The sequence below is a fragment of the Phyllopteryx taeniolatus genome, chromosome 9, assembly GCF_024500385.1.
Source record: "Phyllopteryx taeniolatus isolate TA_2022b chromosome 9, UOR_Ptae_1.2, whole genome shotgun sequence".
NCBI lineage: Eukaryota > Metazoa > Chordata > Actinopteri > Syngnathiformes > Syngnathidae > Phyllopteryx > Phyllopteryx taeniolatus.
This window is the reverse complement of record NC_084510.1, coordinates 1,034,826-1,054,617: the sequence shown is the minus strand read 5'-3', so window position 1 is coordinate 1,054,617 and position 19,792 is coordinate 1,034,826. Positions and strand designations below refer to the sequence as shown.

The 19,792-nt window shown below is 41.6% G+C and overlaps 1 protein-coding gene across 8 annotated transcripts in view; it reads right to left on the bottom strand.

Annotated features, from left to right (window-relative positions):
* Positions 1-19,792, bottom strand: part of setd5 (SET domain containing 5) — an 81,955-nt gene that overhangs the window by 7,880 nt on the left and 54,283 nt on the right. For 6 of the 8 annotated variants that reach the window (XM_061783973.1, XM_061783971.1, XM_061783975.1 and 3 more), the window contains 8 exons: positions 17,911-18,171; positions 17,627-17,744; positions 17,264-17,493; positions 16,933-16,989; positions 16,335-16,814; positions 15,987-16,079; positions 6,830-7,110; positions 6,623-6,744 (listed from right to left, as the gene is read on the bottom strand). In XM_061783973.1, the coding sequence (XP_061639957.1) occupies positions 6,623-6,744; positions 6,830-7,110; positions 15,987-16,079; positions 16,335-16,814; positions 16,933-16,989; positions 17,264-17,493; positions 17,627-17,744; positions 17,911-18,171 (1,642 nt within the window). The remainder of the gene's footprint in view (positions 1-6,622; positions 6,745-6,829; positions 7,111-15,986; positions 16,080-16,334; positions 16,815-16,932; positions 16,990-17,263; positions 17,494-17,626; positions 17,745-17,910; positions 18,172-19,792) is intronic. The other 2 variants (XM_061783977.1, XM_061783979.1) reach the window with 1 other exon arrangement.

The window sequence follows — 19,792 nt, the reverse complement described above, 5'->3', positions numbered from 1 at the left end:
AGGAGGCCTAAACAAATTACAATACCTCATCAAATGGATGCACCACAATGAGGAGTATCATTCTTGGCAAGAACTGGAACAGATAGACTGCAACAACATCAAACTCCCATCTATTTCTTAAACGCCAAAAATGCTTGAAGAACCAAATCAACCTTAACAGCTTGGTGGGAACGTTTGGAATCTACAGGATCTCAATTAGCTCCCAGTATGCTCTCCTCAATCTGGCATAATCCAGATTTTGAAATTAACAATATACAACTTCATTTTAACACATGGGAACAACATTGGATTGACCACCGACAACAACTATTTAACGATAATGTTTTTAGGACACGTGATGAACAGTTCCCAGAATTCCAAATAACCGGCAGAATCTTTCTTCAATACAATAAATTAAAAGCAGCAATTAAAAAGAGAATACCAACACTCCAGAGCACCCTCAAACTGCCGGAGTTTGTCAAGCAAATAGTGAAGCTTCTTCCGCAAAGCAAAAAAAAAAATGTCTCCAAAGTTTATAAATTAATTTCATACACTAAATCAATGCACTAACCAACCACCAAATGGGAAGAACTCTCTATGTCTGCTGACCGTAGCTACTGGATACAGATATGTAACAATACGTTTAGAATGACAAGACAAAAAAAAAAAAAAAAAATAGAACACACTTTACTAAGTACAGTATGCATAAAATGGGCTTCTCTTTATCTGATATATGTGCGCAATGCACCAAACCAGACACCTATTTTCATGCTATAAGGGAATGCACACCAATTCAATGCTTTTGGTCTTCGGTTATACAGAAACTCCCTTATATTTTGAATTGCAGGATTTCACTTTCCCCAAGATTGTGCATACTTGGCGACTTAAGCACAATCGACCTCTCTAATAAATATTCACAATCATTACCTGTCGCGTTAGCTACCGTGAAGAAAAGATTTCTCTTAAACTGGAAAAACAAACAAGCTATTAACGTCAATCACCGGCTAAATCGCATCATAAAATATATTTCGTTACAAAAAATATCAGCGGAACGAAAAAATCAATTACATACAGTGGGTACGGAAAGTATTCAGAAACCTTTCAATTTTTCACTCTTTGTGATATTGCAGCCATTTGCTAAAATCATTTAAGTTATTTTTTTTCCCTCAAGGTACACACAACACCCCATATTGACAGAAAAAGAACAGAATTGTTGACATTTTTGCAGATTTATTAAAAAAGAAAAACTGAAATATCACACAGCCATAAGTATTCAGACCCTTTGCTGTGACACTCATATATTTAACTCGGGTGCTGTCCATTTCTTCTGATCATCCTTAAAATGGTTCTACACCTTCATTGGAGTCCAGCTGTGTTTGATTATACTGATTGAACTTGATTAGGAAAGCCACACCCCTGTGAATAAAAGACCTTACAGCTCACAGTGCATGTCAGAGCAAATGAGAATCATGAGGTCAAAGGAACTGCCGGAAGAGCTCAGAGACAGAATTGTGGCAAGGCACAGATCTGGCCAAGGTTACAAAAAACAATTCTGCTGCACTTAAGGTTCCGAAGAACACAGTGGCCTCCATAATCCTTAAATGGAAGACGTTTGGGACGACCGGAACTCTTCCTAGAGCTGGCCGTCCGGCCAAACTGAGCAATCGGGGGAGAAGAGCCTTGGTGAGAGAAGTAAAGAAGAACCCAAAGATCACTGTGGCTGAGCTCCAGAGATGCAGTCGGGAGATGGGAGAAAGTTCTAGAAAGTCAAACAACACTGCAGCCCTCTACCAGCCAGGGCTTTATGGCACAGTGGCCCGACGGAAGCCTCTCCTCGGTGTAAGACACAAAGCCCGCATGGAGTTTGCTAAAAAAAAAAACACCTGAAGGACTCAAAGATGGTGAGAAATAAGATTCTCTGGTCTGATGAGACCAAGATAGAACTTTATGGCCTTAATTCTAAGCGGTATGTGTGGAGAAAACCAGGCACTGCTCATCACCTGTCCAATGCAGTCCCAACAGTGAAGATTGTTGGTGGCAGCATTATGCTGTGGGGGTGGTTTTCAGCTGCAGGGGCAGGAGGACTGGTTACAATCGAAAGAAAGATGAATGCGGCCAAGTACAGGGATATCCTGGACAAAAACCTTCTCCAGAGTGCTCAGGACCTCAGACTGGGCTGAAGGTTCACCTTCCAACAAGACAATGACCCTAAGGACACAGCTAAAATAACAAAGGAGTGGCTTCAGAACAACTCTGTGACTGTTCTTGAATGGCCCAGCCAGAGCCCTAAATCAAACCCAATTGAGCATCTCTGGAGAGACCTGAAAATGGCTGTCCACCAACGTTCACCATCCAACCTGACAGAACTGTAGAGGATCTGCAAGGAGGAATGAGGATCCCCAAATCCAGGTGTGAAAAACTTGTTGCATCATTCCCAAAAAGACTCACGGCGGTATTAGCTAAAAAGGGTGCTTCTACTAAATACTGAGCAAAGGGTCTGAATACTGATGGCTGTGTGATATTTCAGTATATCTTTTTTTAATAAAGCTGCAACAATTTCAACAATTGTTTTTTTCTGTCACTATGGGGTGCTGTGTGTACATTAAGGAGGAAAAAAATGAACTTAAATGAGTTGAGCAAATGGCTGCAATCTAAAAGGGGGTCTGAATACTTTCCATACCCACTGTATACACGAAGACAGCTGGTCACCGGGGGGCCTCTTATGCCTCTTAATCACTCACCTAGCGCACACACACACACACACACCTCTCACTGTATATATTTTTTTCACTCGTCACATCTGGGCACACATACATATCCAGGGGCCCTGAATCTATAATCTATGAAAGTTTAACTTTTTGAATGGAATTATGGAAATGAATAAAATTTTACATGATATTAAAAAATTTTGTAAAGGCTTTATAAGTGCAGTCCATTTACCAAGTGTGACAAACATGCAAAAAAATAGAAATCAGGAAGGGGGCAAACACTTTTTCACACTGGAAAAAAAAAAAAAAAAAAAAAAAAGCTTATAGATGGATACAAGAAATGTTTGGAGGCTGTAATCACTGCCAAAGGGTGTGCAAACAAATATTAAGGAGGGGTGCCAATACTGCTACACATGCTGTTTTCTGTTTTTCCCCCTTTGAAATTACAATGTCTAAGTTAAAAAAAAAAATCTGTGTTAAATTACTTTAGACCTCCAATTAAAAGACCCTGATGATATAAGTTTGGTACATTTCCATTTATTTCTGAAGATCTTATACAGGTTATGCAAAAAAAATGAAAGGGTGCCAATAATTGTGAGCAGGACCGTTTTTCACTCAATGAAATGCAAATACATTTTTATCTTTATTTAAATGTGCTTTTCTGGATTTTCTTTAAGATATTCTGTCTCGCACTGTGAACATAAACCTAGCATTAAAATTATAGACCCCTCACGTCTGTCACTGGGTGAATGTACAAAATCAGTGAGGGACCAAAAAACCACCACTCCCGTAATGCCTGCAACCTTCGCGTTGTTGTGACTGAGGGACACTGTCAAATGTATTTAAATGAAAATTAAAATGAAAAGATAGAATGCTCTAACTGTTCAACCTTTTCCTGCTCTATACATTTTTTTTTTTTTTGGTCTTGGTCTTGTCACGGTCTTGGCCTCTCTAAGTATCGGTCTTGTCTCGGTTTCAGCCTCGACTTCCAAAAGTCTTGGTGAGTTCTTGTCTCGGCATTTCTTGGTCTCAGATGGGCACAACACTACATGTCAGCTAGTCCTTCAAAAAGGTTTACTTTCCACTTCTAAAAAGGTATATCAAATGCAAACAGATGACCAGAAACAAGCTTTTGAGTTCAACCAATGATTGTTGGCAGAGCAGTGTGGCAAATACAGGGCTTCACCATTCATAAAGATGTCATTACCCGTTTCCAGAATTTCAAGTTTTCTCCGTCTGTGCAGAGGTGGGTAGTAACGCACTACACATTTACTCTGTTACATTTACTCAAGTAACATTTTTGTTAAATTGTACTTGTGGGAGTAGTTTGAATGAACAATACTTTCTACTTTAGTATTTATGTGAAGAAGAATCGATAATTTTACACTGTTTAAATGTTTGACATGCCGCTCGCTACTTTTATTTATCCCTTAGTGCGTGCACCATCTGTTTTTAGACTTGATCATCGACTTCCAAATAGGGCGCTGTTGCAGCCAATCCAACGTGATCACTAGTGTCATTTGACTCCAATACACCAATAAGACGGCACAAGGCAGTCACATGACCGCACACAAACCCTTCGTGGGCCAATCAAAGTGGCTCATTTTACGGAAATAAAAAACAGCCACGCGAGTGTTTACTTTACAGACTCCAAAAAACAACAGCTTTGTCATGAGACTCTTACATTGTGACTGCCCAAACAAATATTGCAGCCCACTTCTAACTTGAGAAAACAGCTTGTGGTAAGTTGCAGGTGTTTCTCTCTCGTTCTCTCTTTCGAGCACACGCGCACAGACACAGACACACACACACACACACACACACACACACACACACTTTCAAGTCTGGTCAGCAAACAGCTTCAAAGCAAATAATGTTTCTGTAGGGCCCAATGCATGTCTTGTTGGTTTCTGGGCAGTTTAAAATTGAAATAGTGGCAGGATGGAAGCTCAAATTTCCTTCAAGGAGTTCTGTGTTCGCTGCTAAGCCAGACCTACCGCAGAAACCTTTGCAGGAACTTCCCTAGCTAGTTCCCGCCATGTCCTCACCCAAAAAAAAACGACCTGGGTACAAAAGGTTCCCCTTGGGCCCCTGGATTATTTCGTTCCTCCTGGCGGATACGGTCTTCCGAGAAGTACCAATAACTCTTTTTGGGGAGGGGGGGGGGGGGGGGGGGCTGTGCTGCGCTGACGAACGCTGATCGGTTGACAGACCTCTGTAGGCGTTTACTTTTTCATTCACAGAGCCACGATTATCCGGCATTACGCGAGGCTCAAAATAAGAGGAATAGGTCCACACCGCTGGGCGACTCTTTTCCACTCAGGAGCGGAGGTCCGAGCCCAAGGGGGCGTGTGCGTCTAACTCGATCGGGGCTGAGGGGCGTGAGGCTTCCAAACACCGATCTTTACGTTTTCCCGCTGAGCCGCACTTGGTGGACAAGGACCAGGCTGGACAAACTCTGTGCTTGCCGTCAAAACTTCGGCCCGGCGACAAGCCGCTGCGGCGGACACAGCAGCGAAGTCCGGGAGGTCTGCCGCTGAGCCCGTGGCGGCGGTCGAGATCCGCTGCTGCCCTGACGGCAAGGTCGGCCAGCGGGCGTGTGCGTCTTCCTCGGCCAGGCCAGAGGAGACGGCGTGAGGCTGCCCGGTGGGAACGCTCTGATGGTCTAATCCAGTCAGTCGCGGAGGTGGTGGGGGTGTGGAATAGAAAAACCTTCCGATCACAAATAACTATTTGCAATCTACAATTTTTTTTGTCATGCAAACATGTTTACAGATACCAAATACTTTACACTGCTGTATTTAAAAACTCACAAAGAGCTGTCCATGAAGTCATGTATTATTTATTTATTTATTAAACCTTACCCAGGTAAGGTATGTCCAATGCCAACCTGGCTGCAGACAGCAGAGTAAAACAAAGCAAAATAGAAGCAAATACATATGCAAATTGTACAATGTCATATAGTAACAAGTTAAATATTACATTACATCATAGCACATGGTGAATAAAAGGTCCATAAAAGGCATGTGAACTGATATTCTCCAAAGCTGGAGAACTTGCATGAACATGAAGAAAAATATAATTGCCTGAAAGCCAAGACATTAGAAAAACTTGTCTTTTGGAGTAAATAAATATATAAATAAATGTGGGAGCCTGCAGATGACTATAGATGTGATTTATTGTTCTCACATTTTTAGTGGAACCGTGTAAGGATTCTGGCTCATGTCCCTGTTGCATTTTCCAGCTGATAAATCACATGTATAGACATCTCTATTTAGGTATGTCATCGCAATAAAATAGAATACATTCTCATTTATTGAAATGTACCTGTATATAATAAAACTCCCTACCTCAAAGACTGTCTGCAGCCAGGTTGGTATTGCAATTGAGAATCAGTTCTCAATTGCCTCACCTGGATAAAGGGTTAGGTTTTAAAGGTATCAAAAATATTTGAAATTTAGATGAAGATATAAGACATTTAAAGCTTGAAATACCAGCATTTGTTTAGATCCAGTAGGTGTCAGTAATGAGCAACATCAGCAACCTTTTAATACCAGGTACTCCTGCTACCAGGAACACAAAGTTCCTGGGGTGGTTGGTGAAAAAAAGCTCCTCTTCATTGGCGTGGGGCTGCAAGGGCCTGTTAATTGCTGGTTGTAGATTTAATTATGTACTGAAATTACATCTATTCATGTTAATCATAACATTATGATTCATCGTAAGGAATTGCACTACTAGAATCTTCAGACAGCTATATTGTCGAGCGTAACAGACAGATGTCTTTGCATTAAACTGTTTACTGCAACTCACACAAGTGGAAAATGCTGCATGTCTCATTATATCAAAGTGTGAGTGAGTGAATGTTTTTTAGGAAATCAATCAAATGTTTTCCTTCTCAGTTTAACATCCTATTTTTGACTTTCAACTCTTCATACCAGATTCTCTCTCTGTAGAACTGTTGCTCCTCTTGAGCATTTGCTCCATCTTCATGCTTCTCAGCACTCGCTCCAGTGCCCCTTGACCTTCCCGGAGACGTTCGACACTGGTGGGCACCATCCTAATGTGAGAAAAAGAGATGAGTTAATTTTGATCAAACACGTTATACAAAGTTGATTCAATACATTCTAATTGGTTGCTCTCACCACTGGGTGTTCCTATCTGGATGGCTCGCCTGCACAGATGAGCCCTGGTGGTCTGGAGGACTGACCTCCTCTATCTGAGGGATGGAACCACTGTGTCCTGATGAAGGCGTGCAGTTGTGTGGGGATGCGAGGGGATGCATCAAGTAAAGGGGATGATGAGTCTCCTGGATGTGGTGAGAGCCAGGTCGAGTAGGCGTGCTACCCATGGATGAACTGCAGCTGGATGGCTCGGGGTCACGGCTGCTAACTTGCTTCCTCTTACGGTACTCCAACAAGGACACCTGAGGGAGAAATGCTATGTGATATCGTCTGATAACAAGCACACTTCAACAGAAAATGTGTCATTAAAATTGGTGTTGGCCTGTTGATTTAGGAAGTAAGGACGACATGCACCTTCTGGAAACAGTACCTTGAACTATTCATATTTATTACAACACAGCACAATTTAGTTTGAATTTCAAAACATCCTAAAACATAACTGTAGATCACTCAGGTGTCTGAATGTACTGTGATGAATGTTTGATGAAAAATCCAGCAATTTGAAAGGATCATCATGATGCAACAACCGTCATTTCTCGTGTATAAGGCGCACCCATGTATAATACGAACCCCTAAAGTTGATCTCAAAAATTTTCAAATTAAACTGTCAAGCATTTCAGAAAAGCATCATCATCAAACAAAACATAACCATAAAGAAATTAATGACAGTTGTTGTTCAGAAAAAAACATTTCACAAATTCTGCCAGGATGTGTAAACTTATGAGCACAATTGTACATATTATGCAGTCATACGTACCCCGTCACATTTGAATGAAAGTGTAGGCTAAAGGGTTTTCATAACCTCGAGATGGCGGCATACATTTATAAAATGGGATTCTCCCCCACCCCCGCCCAATCCCTATGTATAAGGCGCACCATTGACTTTTGACATTTTTGGGGGGAAAATAAATCCACATTATACACGAGAAATTACGGTACACTGAAGAGACAGCCACGTAAGGTTCAAGCACACACAAATTATATAAAACAACTCAATGAAAATGAGAGCAGTCATCGTCTTAATGTTGTAATAGGGCACAGAAAGCAATGAGGGGATATATGGCAGGGAAATGATGACCACGCAGAAGTGCTGGGCGATATATTGAGAAGCTCAGTTTGATCGATATTTTATTAATGCTCGATTAGGAAAAACGGGATCCTCGATTTCATTTTCTATATTTTTTGCTACTCTGTGAGTCTTCCGCCAACATGGAGGAGAAGATGCTAGCGACTAGCAGGCCATAAATAGTCCCCAAAAAAAAGCCACATTGTCTGCAAAACGTGTATAAAAAATGTAATGACGAAGGCAGGCATATCCGTATGAAATCTACTGAAGATGTAGCACGCTATCGAGTGCGACACGTATCGCGTTAAAGAGAGCCACGACTCCGCGCCACTTCTGTAACATAAATGCCGTGGAGCGCGTAGTGATCGTGGTGGCAGTTGAAGCGCTTCTGTTTGTGTGTTCGCTCTGTGAAAGGGGGGGTGGGATATAAGATAGTATTTGTCATTCACGGACGAGATAGAAAGTGTTCATGGGGTTTTGTTCACATTAGCATTAGCAGGTACTAGCTAGCATCACTGCACGAGCGATCACCATAATAGTTTGCCAGGGGCCGGCCCGCGCTGTCTGAGATAACTGTTCCAGATAGTTGGGTTTGCACAGTGTGGCATTCTCAAGAATCAATCCTGGATTTCTCTCTTTATTCACTGTATTTACAGATCATCGCATTGTATTCGTTTGCCATGACGTTTCTTCTTCTGCTGCTCATCTTCTTCTTCTTGATTTCTTGTAGACTGGGCATGTTTAATTGCATTTCTGCCACCTAAGGGTTAAGTGATGAACACCTACAACAGAGCCAAACCCGACGAAATACATTAAAATAAATATTGAAGCCATAATTTATTAACGATGACAATTACAGAGTAATTATTATGTTGTGCAGTTAAACGGTATGCATAATTATTTTTATCCTATTAGATAATATACTGCCATAACTGTCCCGCGGTAATGTTCTTGACATACAGTCCCCTCGAAAAGTATTGGAACTGAAAGGTCAATTCCTTTGTTTTTGTTGTATACTGAAGAAATTTGGGTTTCAGATCAAAATATGAATATGACATAAAAGTTCAGAATTCCAGCTTTTATTTCATGATATTTACATCTAGATGTGTTAAACAAATCCAGAGACATTTTGTTTGAAGCCACCCAATTTTCAAGTGAGCAAAAGTATTGGAATGTGACTGATGAGTGTTTGCAGTTGCTCAGTTGCCTTTTATATTGATTCCTTAAGCATTAGCTAGTGCTTGTTTTCGGCTTTAGGTTTCACCTCTGAAAACTGCATTTGCAGTTAAGCAAACATGAATACCAGGGCGCTGTCTATGGGAGAAAAGCAAACCGTTTTGAAGCTGAGAGAAGAGGGAAAATCGATCAGAGCTATTGCACAAACATTGGGCAGAGCCAATACAAAATTTTGTAAAGTCCTGAAAAAGAAAGCAACTACTGGTGTACTGAGCAAGAGACATCGAAAGGTTGGGCAAGGATATCAACAGCAGTTGATGACAGAATTGTGGGAGCTGTGAAGAGAATTGTGAGAGCTGTGATGTAACACCCAAAGACAACAGTCAGTGACATCACTGCCAACCTCCACAGGGCAGGGGTGAAGGCATCACAATCCACTGTTCGAAGAAGACTTCGAGAGAAGAAATATACAGGCCATAAGATGCAAACCACTCATCAGCAAAAAGAATCGGAAGGCCAGATTGGATTTTGCAAAGAAGTACAGCTATGAGCCACAAAGGTTTTGGAACAAAGTTTATGGACTGATGAGACCAAGATTAATCTCTAAGAAAGTGATAGTAAAAGCCAAAGTATGGAGAAAGAAAGTATCTGCTTTTGATCCAAAACACACAAGCTCATATGTGAGGCATGGTGAAGGCAATGTCATGGCAAGCTTGGGCTTTCATAGCTGCTTCTGGAACAGGCTGACTCGTCTTTATTGATGATGTAACTCATGATGGTTGCAGCAGAATGAATTCTGAAGTATACAAAACCATTTTGTCTGGCAATTTACAGAAAAATGCCTCCAAACGAATCGGGACAATAATGCAATGACCCAAAGCACACTGTCAACATAACAAAAGACTTCATCAGGGGGAAAAAGTGGAAGGTCTTAGACTGGCCAAGTCAATCACCGAACCTTAACCCAATAGAGCATCCATTTTACCTCGTGAAGAGGAGACTGAAGGGAGAAACCCCCAGAAACAAACAAGAACTGAAAGAGGCTGCAGTAAAGGCCTGGAAAAGCATTTCAACTGAAGAACGCAACAGTCTGGTGAAGTCAATGGGTCGCAGGCTTGATGCAGTGATTGCAAGGGTTATGCCACCAAATATTAAATGTTATTCACTTAAAGTTAATTTAATAATGTTTGTTCCAATACTTTGGCTTACTTTACAAGTGGGTGGCTTCAAACAAAAGGTGCTGTCCTGTCCTCAGTTCTTTAACAAATATAGATGTAAATACCACGAAATAAAAGCTGGAATTCTGAACTTTTGTCTCACATTCATCTTTTGATCTGAAACCCAAATGTTTTCAGTATACAACGAAAACAAAGGCATTACCCTGCCGTTCCAATACTTTTGGAGGGGACTGTAATTTACAAAATATGGAAACTCAAGACAGATTGTTCTGGAAGTGAATTTCTATTGGTTGGCAGCTCTGCAGTCATGGCCATAAAGGATTCATTTTACTAATAATTGGCATAATAACCTCTTTGGGTGTATCGACTTTCGGTCTTGGGTTTTTTTTTTTTTTTATTTTTTTGGGGAGGAGGGGGTTAGGGCACGTATTTTCATTTCGGTGCCTCACTAATTTTGATATAATTATATTTTAAAAATACCTTTAGGGAAAAGTAATTTATTTCTTTGTGATGTTTATAATTGTTAAACAAACCTTCTGCTTTATAATGTAAATCAATTTGGTCTGGTCCGGTTTTACACATTTAGAATAAATACAATAAATGCAGTCATATCAAATATCGAGATTAGGAGGAAAAAATTGTGATATCAAATCTCGGCCATGTCGCCCAGCACTACCACGCAGTTAGTGACAAAGGACCTAAATGACCTCAATTCTTGGACTATGTTTCCTCATTGTGTGACATCTAGAAAAGATGAGAAAACTGAAATTCATGGCAGTAATAACTACCAAACATTAACCATCACTGTGGTCATTTCAGACTTGCCTTATTGTGCTTGATGATGCCTGTGTTTTGATAAACACAAATACAATCTTTCGCGTTTACAGTATAAGAAAGATCATTACATTTGTTTGACATCAGGAAGTCATCTGTAATATTTCCCTGCGTCACGTTTTAGATTTGCCATCACTGCTAAATTAGCCTTTTGCAAAATAAATCAATATAATTTCAGATACAGGAATCCGCCATTATATTGCAGTTCAAACTTTGATTTACTCGTATGTGTATTGTTTAATTTTATTCTTCTAAATAGCTGAAAACGCTCTGCTTTGCAGTACAGCGGAAATGCAGCGTGCCAGTTGTGTGTGTGTCGTCTCTTGAAGCATCATTGCGAGCAATGACTCAACGTGACTCGTAACGGCGCTTCCTATGCATTTGAACAGAAAATATGAAAATTCAGCTCTTTGAATGATGAAATCATTGAAATTATTGGATTGAAAAATAAAATCAATGTAAAGCACGGACCATAGAACTAAAATGGAACAATTTAATGTAATCATAAGGTTTTTTTTACTATTCACATGCAGTGGAAAAGAAAGACCATCAGGGGGCAGTGCGGCTCTGCCTCACTTGCCTACCCTGACCGCACGTCACTAGTAACAGCGCCATGGTACGCCGTAGGGGGGGTGGGGGGGGGGGGATTACTGTTTGCTGTACTGTACAACTGTTTTTTGGTCATATCTTCAAACACCTTTTTTCATTTTAATGCATTCCCTGTTGGCATGACGGACAGAGGAAGCACAGAACAAGGTTGGTAACACAGGTCATAATGAGGAGATAATTCTCAATTGGGCAGGTTGGCAGCTGTGTGAGAACAGAATATACTGTAGATCCCATGTTCATACCAAGGACCTCTATGTGGGAAAAACAAATGTCTCAATTGGCGATTAAATGATAACGTTTGCTGGTAGGGGGAGTTGAATCAAATTAACTGGCCAGCAAAACACTAATTCTGGCACTAATATAAGCATGATTTTATTACATTCTTGTCCTTCAGAACTTAGAAACACTCACCACTTGCAAAGGATAAAACTCAATTGATAGCAAGAATACCCACTTTGATGACTGTGTCGTCCTCAGTGTGCAACATCGGTAGAAAGTTGTAACTATCCATCCATCCAAAATATACTAACCACTATATAAGCACTGAGTGCCTTCATTCCAGCAGTGACTAATCGACGGGTTACTTAGTAATAACGACCCATTTCTACCACTATAGCATGCAGTTGGCCATCAAGCTATGCCTACAACCTGAAAAAAATGCACCTTCCTTGAAGACGCTAGCAGGCTTGCGGATCGCCGTTGGGGCCGTCGAATACGCCACAGCCTTGCTCCATGTGCCGCGCGTGTCCACACAGACACTTCAGGGAAAGTTAGTTCATTAAGCTCACTAGCTGTTGGACTAGTGAGCTCACTAGACCAGCGGCAGGGTCCTATAATGCAGTGGTTCACAACCTTTTTTGTCTTCTGTGTACCCTTGAACAATTTTGTCATACCATGAGTACCCCCTCACTCATACGTGATGATTTTCCAAAAGTAGAACTTAACACAACTGATTATTGAAGACAAATCACCTTATTTTATTTCCTTACTTTGAACATTTAATTCTCAGGCATTGTCTTATTTTTAATGCAAATTAAAAATATAAAAAAGTCATCTTGAAAATAAGTAATATAAAATAAAAGAAATATGAAAGCAAAATAAATAAACCTGCCTTTGTTATTTATAACTCTAATAACATTACCGAGTGTTATATGAACCCACTCCTGAATCCAGAGTAACTGGATGGATTTTAAGGACATTTGAAACAATTGCTTCGTTGCATGAGGAAAGCTGTTTTCGCTGGCAACACTTTACTTAGATTAGATTTATAGATTAGATTATATTAATATAGAGACAGACATATTGACAGAGAAGACAGACACTTTAATCATCCCGTTACGGAAATTATATTTACTGCTTCATAAAGTTTTTAAAACGTTTCCACATGAGCCGAACACTTGAGGTAATGTTATTACGATACATGACAATACGACACATCACTGTAGGAAAAAATATATATTTTCTATTCTGGTACGGTGTTTAAATACAAAAGCAGTGAATTACTTTTAACAGAATAGTCATAGTGAAATGTTTGATTACAACTTAGTTTTCCCTTGCCCGGACACGGGTCACCTGGGCCCCCCTCTGGAGTCAGGCCTGGAGGTGGGGCTCGAAGGCGAGCGCCTGGTGGCCGCCGGGCACAGCCCAAAAGGGTAACGTGGGTCCCCCTTCCCATGGGCTCACCACCTGTGGGAGGGGCCGTAGGGGTCGGGTGCAGTGCGAGCTGGGCGGGGGCCGAAGGCAGGGACCTTGCGATCCGATCCCCGGCTACAGAAACTGGCTTTAGGGACGTGGAATGTCACCTCTCTGGCAGGGAAGGTGCCCGAGCTGGTGTGTGAGGTTGAGAAATTCCGACTAGATATAGTCAGACTCACCTCCACACACAGCTTGGGCTCTGGTACCAGTCCTCTCGAGAGGGGTTGGACTCTCTTCCACTCTGGAGTTGCCCATGGTGAGAGGTGGCGAGCAGGTGTGAGTATACTTATTGCCCCCCGGCTCGACGCCTGTACGTTGGGATTCACCCCGGTGGACGAGAGGATAGCCTCCCTCCGCCTTCGGGTGGAGGGACGGGTCCTGACTGTTGTTTGTGCCTATGCGCCAAACAGCAGTTCAGAGTACCCACCCTTTTTGGAGTCCTTGGAGGGGGTGCTGGAGAGCGCTCTTGCTGGGGACTCCATCGTTCTGCTGGGGGACTTGAATGCTTACATGGGCAATGACAGTGAGACCTGGAAGGGTGTGATTGGGAGGAACGGCTCCCCCGATCAGAACCCGAGCGGTGTTCTGTTATTGGACTTCTGTGCTCACCACCGATTGTCCATAACGAGCACCATGTTCAAGCATAAGGGTGTCCACACGTGCACTTGGCACCAGGACACCCTAGGTCGCCGTTCGATGATCGACTTTGTGGTCGTGTCATCGGACTTGTGGCCGCATGTCTTGGACACTCGGGTGACGAGAGGGTCGGAGCTGTCAACTGATCGGATGGATGGACAACTTAGCTGCGGACTCCTGGGCTAGCTCGCTACGCTAGATCCCCCATGCCCTAAGTCAGCAGCAGTCCCAATGACTTTGAAAGCTCAGTTTTCTTTGTAAATGTTATCCAATATGAATGAATCTTCCAGTGAATTAAATCCAGAGTCAGCGTATATTCCTTCGCTTTTAAACAAGCCGCTTTTGGGAAGGCAACACAGCCCTTCAGCCAGTCGTCATTGTGGCTGCCATTTATCTATGTTGTCAACATTTACACACCGTGCCATTCAAGCTAGGACCGCCACTACACACAGGCACTGTTTTATTTTTTGCTTGCTTTTTTTTTTTTTTTTTTTTGCTTGCTGAGTGGTGACTTGACTGACTTTTTGAACTGGAATCAGAATCAGAATCAGAATCATCTTTATTTGCCAAGTATGTCCAAAACACACAAGGAATTTGTCTCCGGTAGCTGGAAATCGTGATTACTAGCTTAGTTTAATTGGCAATTGTTGTCTCAGCTCCAGGACATACCTGGTTGTTTTTTCTTCGGGTCGCACAGTACCAACACTGGAAGGTGTAAGTGGGAACGCAAGGACTCGAGAAGAAGCATTATTTTGCTGTGTTATAGCCCATGGAAATTGTCGAGATGTACCTACCTTTGCCATATTGTCTGCATGTTTACAATGTGCGGTGCACATTGCGCCGCTGGCCCCAGTGTCGACGGCGGACTTGAGATAAGGTACGTAACGTGACGTTGCATTCAATGTTTACAACTCCTGGAGGAATTCTACTTTGCTATCGCTATGACCACGAAAGTAGCTTAACTACTGAAAAGCTATTTGATGTTGAAATCGTGACGCTACGGAGAAATGTAGCTAAACTAGTAGTGTCGCTAGTACCAACCATCGCTATGTTTGGCTGTAAACATAACGATACCTGCGGAGCACAGCCCGAGACAGCTTGTTTTACGAGATGTAAACCATAAAGCCTCAGCCAACCGATTCCTAGCCTCACAATATCCGGTCCACAGCCGTACAGCCGATATATCTAAGGATTCCTGGGGGATTTTATATCTATAACGTAGTCTGCTACCGATACAGTCTGACAGTATCGGTTTATCGATCCCAACCCTAGTCACCACATGAGAGACACTTCAGGGAAAGTTCACTGTTCATCAAACACAACGGCACACAGCCTGTAGCTCACACAGCAGACATTTGAGCAAATACCGAACAAACTTATTTGATCAATAGGTGAAGTTCGAGTGGGGCGTAATTTCAGCACACAGTGGACACATGTACAAACAGCCAAGAGGAGTGGGTTTTTTTCACGATTTTGGAGACTCATTTTATATATGTTTTCATTTTATATATATTTTTTTATATAATTGTTTTGAATTCATTCAAATTTGGCAGGCTTGTTAACAACACTTCTCTGTGGTGTGTCAAATATTTACAATACTTTTTTTCACTTCACAGGGTTTTTGAAGTTGCAGGATGAGTGGTCTGTCAGATTGCTGACAAGGAAACGTACAGATTTGACGTGTGACCTTATCAAATCTGATCAGTTGAAAAATGGGGCTCCCGGAGCTCTGAAAATGATTATGTACGCAGCCATCTAATGTCAGAACTAAAAGGAAAAGTTCTAGAGTCAGAACTCAATGTAAGTTTTGACAAAAGTCATGTTGTTTGAACATGGGGTGCGTGCTTTATGCAGATGGACCAAAAAAATATACATATATTTACATGCACACTTCTAGAGATGTAGTTGTAGGGAGAATATTCACCATATTTTGTACTGCCTTGTATTCACTTCTTACAGCTATAGCCTGGTAATCTGGCTTCCCTGTCAGCAGACTAATGGTATGCTGGTTGGCCCTCTGCCTTGGAAGAAAAGTGGAAGAAAGACTTGGCAAAAAGTATCAAAGAGCAGCAAGGGGGAAGGAGAGACTGAAGAAGAAGAGGGGTAGGTGAGAGAGAGGAAGGGTAAAAGCTACAGTGTCTTAAATTGTTAAATTTATGCAAAAATCTTTTTTTTTAAAGCCTATTGTCCGTGGGTTCGGCCACCTTACAAAACCCATTTGACTTAAAAACTGAGGAAAAATGCATCAGCCAGAAGAATGTTGTGTACTTGCCTTCTTTTTTTGTGGTGGGTTGTTGGTGTGAGGAGATGTGCTACTCTCTGGGTAGCCGCCACCATAATGAAGATCACTGTATGGTGACATACACCCAGGCCCTACGTCCCCAAACAGCCCCTGGCCAGTCAAAGAATTATGTAAAGACTCTGCCGGAGAGAACCCCCCATCTGATCGAGAGAGGCGTTGGTCAGTGGGCACAGTGTTTCCCAAGTTTGCATTGAGGGGTGAGCAGGTGTATATGAGGTTGAACTCTGTCCTGAAGGCCTGTTCCCTAGTTTGGAGGGTTTGCTCTAAGGTGGAACTTGACACTGGCTTTAAGGATTTGATCCCAACAGATGGGTCTTGGCAATCGTTGGTTAAAGAGGACCCAGGAATGCAAAAGTCATCTGAGGCCACAGCCATGGGGCTCTCTAAGCTGGACAGTGAAAGATCCGGGAACTGGGTACGAGGGATGTCGAAGTCTGTCTGAAGACATGGCTGATAGTAGAGAAGTGGGACAGGCAGGAAGATGGGGAAAAAAGTATTAAAAACACACAAAATAATTTGTAAAATAATGTTGTGGTGTATAAACATTTCAAACTCAAATTGGAAATACCTCAGGAGAGATGGACTCTGGCCGGCGAACAGGTGATGCCTCAGGGGATGATATATTCTAAAAAAACACAGGTGGCTTTTAAAAGTTTGCCAGTGTCAAACGTAAAACCCAAATCTTATACAACCTAACCATACAGTGCTAAGCATAGAAGATTATAATTATATTATGTGAGTGTATAAAGCCTTATTTCCATCAAGCACTACGCAATAGTTCACTTCAGTTAGCATGTTTTTCTACATTCTAACAGCAATGGGTTTAAAAATATCTGATCCTTATTTGTTGTTATAAACTGTTATGCTGCTATTTCATATGTTTTTGTGTGTCCTCTTACTTCAAATTGCAGTGGTGTGTTGCAGCGGCTGACCGGCAGTGAGGGCATTGGTGAGTATGCGAGGCCATTTGATAGCAAGGAGCTGGAGGGGGTGTGAAGCAGTGAAAGTAGGGGGTTCCCAGGAATGGGTGGCGTGATGGGTGACAGTGGGCGAAGCAGATGGTCAGAGGACATTGGTATCGTCTCTGTCATATACTTGGCATGGCGCTTCTTGAAAGGTGTATTCAATTCTATCATTGAAAAAACACAGGACAGGCAAACTATTGAGTAGATAATTCAGTCTCAAAAACACAATTTGAAAACGGCACAGAACTGTTCCAATATTGTGTGAATAATTCAAAATTGAGGAATATAAACGTATACCACTGGACAAGGGGTTGGGAGTGGATCTGCTGCTGGTGCTTTGCTGGGAGGAGGTGGACTCTGTGCCATCCGCCACACTGGTTGAACAGCTCTCATCCTCCACCTGCTTTATCCATCTCTGCAACAAGATACAACGAGTCAAAAATGATATTGACGATGATAAAGGGAAATGTATATACAGTATGAACAGAAAACCAAATGTAACAGATGTATATGTCATTGAGACTTTTACAAGCTGAGTCAACATTTAACACCCCTCAGCAAGTCAAGAATACATCAGTCACCTTTTTAAAGCAGCCATAAGTTCCATCCATCTGGAGTGGACGGGGCCGGCGTCTCTCTGGATTAAAAGGCGATCCGAAGCGAACATAGTGTCTGGGTGTGGTGCAGATAACAGATGAGTGTGAGAGGCCTGGCAACATGTTGAGGGTGGTGGCCAGCACTGTCGGATCAGTGGTTATCCGCAGTGGCCGCTCAATAGGCAGTTCTTGTTGGATCTTCTCCACTCCAGGAATCTTTTCATTCAACCACTCGGTCACCAGGTACTGAAACCAGAGCCACATATTAATCATCACCGGTAAGGAGAAATGTGTATGCCACATATTAATGATGACCAGTAAGTATAAATGTGTATTGCACATACAATATAGGTGTACTTAAAAGCGATTGGGTGAATAACGGGAAAAAAAACTGCAGTTCAAATAGAGCAATCAATCACTAATTAACAGTGAGCGGCTGATGCGAGAAGTAGTTGCCATGGAGAAATTTGCTTTGTTATTGGGATGTTTATGCTTGTCATGGATGGTCCATAACAAATACCACATGCAAACATACAGATGTCCATATGTTGAATCAAATTTGATTTGATTATGTGCTTTAGGTGCACGTACCGCAATTTCTCGTGTATAATGCACACCCATGTATAATACACAACCCCAAAGTTGAGCTCAAAATTTTGGAAAACCCTTCTATGTATAATGCATGTTTACAATAAATGATTTTGCTTCTACCCATATGATCAAAACATGAAGTATCTGTATTTTGTTAGTTTTTTTTCCAAAGAATTATTCTGACGTTAAGCACTTTATTTGAACACATACTTTATTTTTACTTGCTCTTATTTTGAAATTCACAGCCCTACTTTTTATTTAGTAAATGAGAAAAAACAGTTGTGCTCATATGTTTGATTACCCAGGCAGAATTTGTAAGATGGGTACAATTCTTTAAAGAAAACATGAAGGGCCAAGCGAAACATAACATTTTATTTTAATGGGATTCAAATGAAACGGTCAAGCATTTCAGAAAAGCATTATCATTAAACAAAACATAACCATAAAGAAATTAATGATGGTTGTTCAGTCATCAGTCGTATTTAAAAAAAACAATATTTCACAAATTCTGCTAGGGTATGCAAACTTATGAGTACAACTGCACACAGATGCAGTCATACATACCCATCATATTGGAAGCGTAGGCTTCACCTTTTTCATAATCTCTAGGTGGCGATGGCATATTAGAATGAAAGTGTACACCCTCCTCATAACCTCTAGGTGGTGGTAGCATATTGGAGTGCACAGCTCTTTCATAACCACTAGATGGCGGCAAACATAAAATGTGAAAGTTTTTTTTCATTTTCTCCTATACCAATGTATAATGCGCACTATTGACTTTTGACAATTTTTTTGGGGGAAAAAATGCGCATTTTACACGAGAAATTATAGTATGTGTGTATCCCCCACTGGCGAGCTGTTGGCAGTTGTCACTCAATGAGCCGGTTGCACGAGTACGTTTTATTGTGCAACACACATCAAACCGCTCGCATTTCCTAGTTTATCCACGGCTTCAAAGTTTTCGTATCGAAGAAATACACATGCTACAAAACCCAAACCTTTCCCAAAATTTACAGTTGAAAACGACTGTCAAAAGCAAAGGCGAGCAAGATATTCTTTCAATTCCCTTTGATTATCTAACTATAGTTTGCTACACTCATCTTTGCATAATGGTTGTAATTCGCCCAAATTGGAGGGTTTTTGAGCATGAACCGCCTTTTTAAGGTCATGCCACAGCATCTCAATAGGATTCAGGTCAGTTTGGGTCAGATGGACTCGGGCACTCCAAAGTCTTCATTTTGTTTGTTTTCAGCCATTCAGAGGAGGACTTGCTGGT